The 8,419-nt window shown below is 30.2% G+C and overlaps 2 protein-coding genes across 9 annotated transcripts in view; one reads left to right on the forward strand and one right to left on the reverse strand.

The window, feature by feature from the left end:
- The window catches only part of LOC108750722 (extended synaptotagmin-2), a 12,016-nt gene extending 9,266 nt beyond the window's left edge, over positions 1–2,750 (reverse strand). For 2 of the 4 annotated variants that reach the window (XM_018490396.1, XM_018490395.1), the window contains exon 1: positions 2,604–2,750. The gene's annotated coding sequence lies outside the window, so the exon portion shown is untranslated. The remainder of the gene's footprint in view (positions 1–2,603) is intronic. The other 2 variants (XM_018490398.1, XM_018490397.1) reach the window with 1 other exon arrangement.
- A 105-nt stretch (positions 2,751–2,855) lies between these two features.
- Positions 2,856–8,256, forward strand: LOC108750723 (serine incorporator 1). Of its 5 annotated transcripts, none has more exons than XM_018490399.1 (11): positions 2,856–3,101; positions 3,706–3,870; positions 4,064–4,254; positions 4,327–4,536; positions 4,618–4,702; positions 4,791–4,974; positions 5,052–5,255; positions 5,640–5,678; positions 6,578–6,740; positions 6,821–7,001; positions 7,906–8,256. In XM_018490399.1, the coding sequence occupies exons 1-10, from the start codon at positions 3,075–3,077 to the stop codon at positions 6,957–6,959; spliced, it is 1,407 nt and encodes a 468-aa protein (XP_018345901.1). In that variant the 5' UTR covers positions 2,856–3,074; the 3' UTR covers positions 6,960–7,001; positions 7,906–8,256. The 5 variants fall into 5 exon arrangements, with proteins under 5 accessions (XP_018345901.1, XP_018345902.1, XP_018345903.1 ...); XM_018490400.1 differs by lacking the exon at positions 7,906–8,256 and adding an exon at positions 7,091–7,139; XM_018490401.1 differs by having other exon boundaries at positions 2,857–3,101; positions 6,590–6,740; positions 7,906–8,255.
- Positions 8,257–8,419: the final 163 nt, after the last annotated feature.

Consider the following 8,419-nt stretch of genomic DNA (forward strand, 5'->3'; position numbering starts at 1 on the left):
ATTACTTTTTACATACTACGAAATATAATCTAAAAAACAGAAATATTTAATAAATTCTAAAGTTGCTGTGGATGATAGCTTTTTGTGCAAATTTTTAGAAAAATGATTATTTTTTGACAATTAATTCTATGTATAACACTTTTTACAAATCTGTAAACGAAAAGATTAAAAATACGGTTATAATATAATAAGAACATATTTTAAGCTGTTATGTAAAATATTGCTGTTATAAGTCAATCAATTAATAAATATATTTGCAGAGAAATATTTTGTAAAGCGTTAAGTGGTTGCGAAATTTGTCTTATTATCATACTTAATTGTATTTACATTTGTAGGAAATATTATTTGTTGTATCTTGTCGAGATTATTAATATCTATTAACTCCTTCATGGATTTTTTATTGTTTCTTTATCGCGTGTCGCAAAAAATTGATAAGTAAATCCTGACGGTGAAAGAATTCCGAGAGCTTCGTAGGTATACGTCGTGTACGACGTTGCATAAAATGATTAATCTGACTCTCATCTTTAAAACAATATGACAAGCATAAATAACCGTACTGCGGTACGCGTGTATAAAAGTTATTAAAGCCGGTAAACGTGAGAAATGGATTCTATTTTAGCTGCATTTTAATGATCCACAACGACCAAGTCATATCTCGTGTTTTTCATAGCGAAATGTCGTGGGAAGAATGATTCATAACGATCAGATAACATTTATGAGCTTTTATAATTGTTGACAAAAGTGTAACCCACGCACTTGTGACCATTATGAAAATCAATCATCTATATACGAAGGAGTAGAACTGGCCGCATTCTGCTCTCGTTTCTCGTGAAACAGCCGTTTATCCAAAATCTAAACATAGCTCAATCTTATGCAGCGAAATATGCAGATTACAGTACGGTTCATTTTAGTATGTATATTTAAAAATATTCATAGAAGTCTGTAACCGAGAATTAAAACACAGACAAAAATTGAAATTTAAACACATCCGTGACATCTAATATGATGAATTGAATTCCAGAAGGATTGAGAAAAAAATTTACTTTCGTTTTCAGAACACATTTTAAAAGAAATATAATTTTAAGATCGGAAAAGGTGCTTAATAAAATGGAGATTTAATGTAATAAATTGTTACGGATGATAGACTTTTTTTGCAAAAACTTTTGTAATAGAAAAATTTCGCAATACTTCAAAAAAAGTTATTTTCTGTCAATTAATTCTGTGTATAACATTTTCATAAATCTATATACTAATAAAAGAAATTAAAATCATAAATAAAAATGTAAGAACTATATTAAATTGCAATATGAAGGATTGTTATAATAAGATATCAGATACAAATGTATTGCATGTATGTTTCCGCGATCATTAGATATCATTTATAAAAAAATATAAAGCGCTAAGAATTGCAAAATTTGTTTTATAGCGAATTCAATCACGTATGTTAAATTATAGTCTACTCTTTATCGACGAAATTTCTGAACTGGTGCACATTGGTGTGGAATAAATTAAAGTGAAACAAATTTAGTTTGTTTCAACTTATTGTGTGCACCAGTTTAAATAGTTCTTCAATAAAGAAGAAGTTTTTTATTAATGCATACTCAAAGCTAATATACATGAATTGCAAAGTTAAAACCATATAAATATGAACCTAATAATGTTATGTTATTTAACAGAATACATATACATATATTTCATTGTCAAAATATTATGTCGCTGCATTTATGTAGATATTTCATATAAAGCAGCCTTTAATGTGAATTAATCCAGTGTAGTTTGAGTGACCGAATTGTAGAAATAGTTTTTACATGGAAAAAAATGTTGTATTAATAGTAGTAACTGTTATACATAGATAACAGTTTAATTGAAAATAATCTTATTAATTTAATGACAGTATTAATGAAGCAAATATGCTATGCTCTTGTTTTAATAAAATATTTTTTGTTTTATTAATTCTATTATTGAATAAACATTGTTTTCAATTATACTGTTATTGAATAATGAGCTAATAATACATTCTCTTTTTCTATGTAGAAAAAAATTGTCAGATAAAATATATGTTTAGAAACTTTCGTCAGAGAAAAATGAGATCTCATAAGGAAAGGCTGTATGAGGTCATTAAATTTCTAAAATAATTGATACAATATCGATACATGCAATATAGGATTTATATCCGCATTTATCCGCATTCATGACCAAAGTTAGAAACATGATACATAACGTTTGTGTGTCGTATTAAAAACAATGTACAACAAATCAATGTAAATAAATGCGAATATATACCTCCTCGCTAAATCAACCGAATATATGAGACAGAATTAAAACTACGTCTGCATATATTTTTATTATCATAACAGAGATTCTCACTCGCGTCTCAGGTCAAGCTTATATATTGCTAGGCCTTCGGCTCTCACAAGCCTCGGAGTGGCCGACACCCCGGTATCGAGTACACGTCAATAGCTATATCTTGCATGCTGCTTGCTTCGTTTCAGGAAAATTCAATTGCTATTAGGATTAATGCGTTTAGATATTGTGCGACAATTAGACAACGAGCGTGCAGTGTCAGCTTTGTTTGCAGTAATTCTAGACAATAAGTCGCTTACACTTGCAGCATCGGCGTGTGCGTATTCCGTCCAGTTCTGTGTTCCCTCCTTGTTTTTTTTTTAGCGGTGATGACAACGCGCGAACACGCGCACGATTATGGAACACTGTGACCGAACGCCGAGCTGTGCTGCTAGCAGCTACCAGCACTGTACTTAATACTGTTGACGCCGTCGTGCGTTCGACCAATCAATTGATGTCGGAGCTACGCGAAGTGCGCCGCGAGGCGGCGAGTTGTGACGTTCTGACTGGTTCTGACGTCACGGTCAGCTGATCGCGTGAAGTTGCCTGCAAGCAGCAGTGTCAGTTCGTCTATTATTGTTGCGTCTCCCCGTGGCGTTTCTTGTTTTCCTCAACGACCACGACTCATTCTATTTAGTCTATTCGGTCGCCTCCAGTTTCCGAGTCTCTTCCAGTTTCGTTTCTCGAGACATTTTGCTCCGTTCTCCCTCGATAGCCCGGAGAAAATCGACATGGGTCTCGCGTGCTCAACGGCTCAGGTATGGCTTGGAGATAACTATCGTATACTCGACTCACCCTTAGTAACGTAAATCTTTCTCCTTCCCGCTTTCCTCTTCGCTCACCGAAACTAATAATGTATTTTCTGTCGAGATTATTCTTCGTAGCAATGTTTTATTATAATTATGCTGCGATTACAGTTGTATTCCATTATTGATCTTTGGAATTGTCACCAGTCATGTTTGTTTTATTATCTTCGCAAATAAAGACATATTACATTTAACTCTTTTTTTTAACGCAATTGAACCAATTTTAATTTAATATTCTTTGGTATGTAAAAAATTTTTCAGAGGTTTGAGTGAGTCATTGAATATCTAATTATTTTATCATATTTATTATTTGATTATATATATATATATATATATATATATATATATGTCTTATTGATTTTATATACATATATATATTAAGAAAACATAGTAGCCAACGCTATTTTTAAAGATCCTTATGACATGATAGAAATATTTTAACACTGTCAACATATAAGACTGGATTATACATATATGAAATGTTTACTACTGTATATTTTTGTTTTATTGATTTACGAATTATTTGGGCTCTATATTACTCTCTTTTATCATATAGCTTGCGTGCTTGTGCGGAAGCACAGCTTGCAGCTTTTGCTGCTCTCAATGTCCCTCATGCAGGAACAGCACGAGCACTCGCATCATGTATGCGCTGCTCTTGTTGCTAGGAACTATCGCAGCCTGTATCACTCTGGCTCCTGGTCTCCAAAATGCTCTTAAAAAGGTAATGTCAGAAACAATGATTATATATTCAGCGGAATGTTTATTTTCCAACTGAAATTTTTTTTACCGGGATAAGACTGTTCCTCTAAATCTAAAAGTATAATCCAATAAGCACTCCTAAAATAAATATTCTGCTGAACGCGATCGATCTGAAATAAAGAAGAAACGCGTTAATACTGCGATTTTTCAAACAGGTCCCATTCTGTGCAAACAGCTCTACTTATGTTCCATCGGAGATCATTCCATCTCTCGACTGTGACTTTGCAGTCGGTTATTTAGCTGTTTATAGAATATGCTTCATTCTTTCCTTGTACTTTTTCTTGATGTCTGTAATAATGATCAGGGTAAAAAGTTCACGCGATCCACGGGCAGCTATACAAAATGGGTAAATTAAATTGACACATATTACAGTGTGGCGTTTTAAAACTGACTAATGATGTTTATATGAAATTCTCAGATTCTGGGCAATCAAGTATCTTTTGATAATTGGTGGAATCATTGGCGCTTTCTTCATCCCGGAAAGATCATTCGGTTCTACTTGGATGTATTTTGGGATGTTAGGAGGTTTCCTCTTTATAATTATTCAGCTAATTTTAATTGTTGATTTTGCCCATTCTTGGGCTGATGCTTGGGTAGGAACTTATGAGGAAACCGAGTCAAAAGGATGGTAAAGATTATTTTTGTGTTTACCACTTTAATGTTTAATCATGCAACGCAGATGTTTTTGTTATGAAATATATGCTTTTAGGTACGCTGCACTGTTAGGTGCATCTGTCTTCAATTATGCTTTATCTATTACTGGAGTAGTGCTACTTTATGTATATTATACACATGTAAGATTATTAACTATGTTTCTTTATCTAGCTTTAAGACAAATATCTTCAAGACATAGGATTACTCGCTTATTTTATGTATTTACAGCCAAGTGGGTGTGCCCTAAATAAGTTTTTCATTTCGTTTAATTTGATTTTGTGCGTCATTGCCAGTATTGTATCAATTTTACCGAATGTGCAAGAACATCAACCACGATCTGGACTGCTTCAGTCTTCCATTGTAACATTATATGTGGTATACTTAACATGGAGCGGTATAGCAAACAGCCCAGGTAGAGGTCAATGATTTACTGAGATGATCTTAGCAATCCATATTTTATTCTTGATTTGTTATTACTTGAATTTACAGATCTAGCGTGTAATCCTGGTTTTCTCCCTGGTATCTCAAATCATGATGTCAATACACAAAAAAATCGTGTTACGTTTGATAACGAAAGCATTATTGGACTAATAATATGGTTTAGCTGCGTTTTATACAGTTCCTTACGTACAGCGTCCAAATCATCAAAGATTACAATGTCTGAAAATGTATTAGTTCAGGATAATGGAGCTGGTAAATATTAGTTGGATGTTTTTTTGTTGTACAATATATATTTTAGTAACTTTATATTTTAGTAACTTTATATTATATGTATATATTTTAGTAACTTTACATTTGTGAAAGCGTGCCGTTTTGCCTGTATCAAACTAGATATTAAGATTGAGATGAATTGAAATTTGACCAATCAAAACAAAGTTTATTAAATATTAGTTTTCTTTCTTCCGATTTTATTATTTTTTTAAATCAAATTTCAATCCATTGTAATATTAATTGCTAGTCTAATAATTGGTTTTCTTTCTTTTAGAAATTTTAACTTTTCATGAAAGGTTTTTTTTTAATTCCTACAGTAGTATTACTATTACTTTTTTATATTAAACAATATCAATCTTTCTATAGTTAGGAATGCGGCAGAGCAGTCTCTTATCGGCAATGAAGGTAGGCACACACTATTTTACAAATAGAATTTATTTTCTAGTTATCAACCTTGTTATTTGCATTTCTATCTTTAAAATAATGTATTCATATATTTGAATATTTGCACAAATGAAGTTATTGACTAATTTATATATAGATAATTGAAAATATATTTTCTATATTTATAACTATGTAATATGAAATAACTAGATTTTTTACGTCTGCCTAGCTGATCCTCCTCTACTTAACCAAATCTTAATGAATAAATTATATAATAATACGCTATTTGTGCAAAAGCATTTGTTTCAAAATTCGCAAAAAAAATGTTTGTATTTATTTCGTTTAGCTAAAAAAAACTTTTTATGGGGAGCTGAGTAGGCTATCAGTTAACCCCCTCCCTCTCTCTCCTACGTGTTAATAACAACCGATTTGAAAAATCAAACTCTTAAGGGACTTCCTTCTTGGAGCAAACAGTCATATTCATCTCTAAGTCGTTTAAAATTGCAAAATTACGCTATTTATGTAAAATATATCTTCGATTTATGCGCTATTATTTCCAAGCAATTTCGATTTTATTATATAATTTATTCATTAACATTTGATTAAGTGGGGGGAGGGGGCAGCTAGGCAGACATAGATTTTTTGCTTAGTAGTTAGTGTGTGTTTATCTTTATTCTCTTTTTTGTTACTATTACAAACATTACAGTATTTTTATAATATTAAAATTAAGTATTAAATGCTGCAAGTTAATTTCTAATTTTTCCTTTAATTTTAGTACACAGTATACAATGAAGGAACGTCTATACACATGCATATTACAGCATGCTGTCAAAAATATTTATAAAAGCCAGTGCTTGTTTAATATTTTTATTTGCAGCTTTTTCTTTTGTGTTATTTTTTGTTTTCCTAAATGTAACCAGATTATACTGCAGTAGAAGGACGCAATCCCGATGCAGAAGATGGAAACGAAGCTAAGGTTTGGGACAATGAAGAAGAAAAAGTGGCATACAACTGGAGTTTCTTCCATCTTATGTTTGCTCTTGCTACTTTGTATGTTATGATGACACTCACTAACTGGTATAAGTGCGTATCTATATAATGTTATAACGTTAAATTATATTTGTTTTAATCCATCAATGTCACTATATTGATATCTTTAATAGACCAAACTCCAGTTTGGAGACATTAAATGCAAACAATGCTTCAATGTGGGTGAAAATTATTTCTTCATGGATGTGTTTGGCTCTTTATGTATGGTCATTGGTAGCGCCTGCCATTTTCACGAATAGAGATTTCTCTTAAACTTCTGGATTTATTGTAAGCCAAAATCCAAGTTTACAACAGGTATTTATATCTCGATATTGTAATGTAGTATTATAAGAAGTGATAACTAAGTATCTGTTCTAATATAATTAAAAAATCTTATGTTACAGACATTTCTCTGCTTATGATCTAACATTGAAATGCTAATGATTACATTTACAAATAATGCAATATGAAATATTGCATATTAAAATATATATTGATATACTTCTAAGAAGTAGATGTTCTATATAAAAATTTACTTTGTCAGTAATTATGTATTTAATATAGATATGTGCAGAATAAACTGCATGTAATTTTAATTACTAAACTTCTATAATATTAACTAATTCTTAGATTATATACAATTTAACTATCAATTTAATGATGTGCTTTGTTCTGAGAGACTAACAACTAAAAATAATTATATTGTTATCATATGCTTTGTATGTTATAAGAATCAGTTCTGTTAATGCTATACATATAATTAGATGTGTAAAATTATGATATATAAAGATATGATAGGAAAATTATATTTTTATTTATGTTTCTAATTTATGAAATTTATGATTATTCGAAAAATTATTTCAGCATCTATACGATTTTTGTACTATGCAATACATTGCATGTACTCAAATAATATTCCTGTACCACTGATGCATTTATAACTAGTTTATAATTGATAATTAACGCATACATATGCGTTATTGCAATATACATTAATTGCATATATATGTATTCTCTTCAAACATGTGACTCTATTCATATAAAATAACGTAATTAAATACATTAGGTGGTGCTGCTAATTAAAAGTTGTAGTATTTAGAAATTACTTTATTCAGTGGGGAGATGATTACAAGAACTATATTTTATTTATTAATGTATTAATTTTATTCTCTTTCAATTATTGTTCTTTTCAATTATTGTTTTATGCTTTTATTTTCAGCTAAAACAGCCTCAGTTTAGAGCTTTCTTGTAATATCATCCGTCTTTTGCAAAACGTACGTAACTACAACTATAAAAGAAGTTAATGAGAACTGATCTTACGAATGAATATTATTAAGGATGTAGGATTAGACAATTGTCATATGTGATAATTTTTTTCAATTTTATGGGTGCGGTCAAAGTCTCACTACAAATGTTTTGAAGCATTTGATTGACCAATTAAAAGAAAGAATTTTATGATTAATTGATCGATCAAAGAATGCTTAAAGCATTTTTAGCATTACGTTGACCCTACATCATGATACATAAAAAATTATTCTTCAAAATAATTTTTCTATGAAGTGTTTACGTAACTATAAGTCTACTGAAAAAATTATTTTTTTATTGACAATTAAATAATACAAAATATCACTTTACTTACTTATTTATATTCACAGTTTTTTCTTTATTCTTATCTAAATCAATAAAATAAATAAATAAATAAATAAATAAATATATATATATATATACATATA

The sequence above is a fragment of the Trachymyrmex septentrionalis genome, unplaced genomic scaffold, assembly GCF_001594115.1.
Source record: "Trachymyrmex septentrionalis isolate Tsep2-gDNA-1 unplaced genomic scaffold, Tsep1.0 scaffold37, whole genome shotgun sequence".
NCBI lineage: Eukaryota > Metazoa > Arthropoda > Insecta > Hymenoptera > Formicidae > Trachymyrmex > Trachymyrmex septentrionalis.

What these genes read in the sequence shown, in the direction of transcription:
- LOC108750723 (XM_018490399.1), top strand. Translation starts at nt 3,075, where the DNA reads ATGGGTCTCGCGTGCTCAACGGCTCAG. An exon ending in TCGCGTGCTCAACGGCTCAG is followed by an intron (nt 3,102 to 3,705) that starts GTATGGCTTGGA and finishes TTTATCATATAG; the next exon opens with CTTGCGTGCTTGTGCGGAAG. An exon ending in TTTATGTATATTATACACAT is followed by an intron (nt 4,703 to 4,790) that starts GTAAGATTATTA and finishes ATGTATTTACAG; the next exon opens with CCAAGTGGGTGTGCCCTAAA.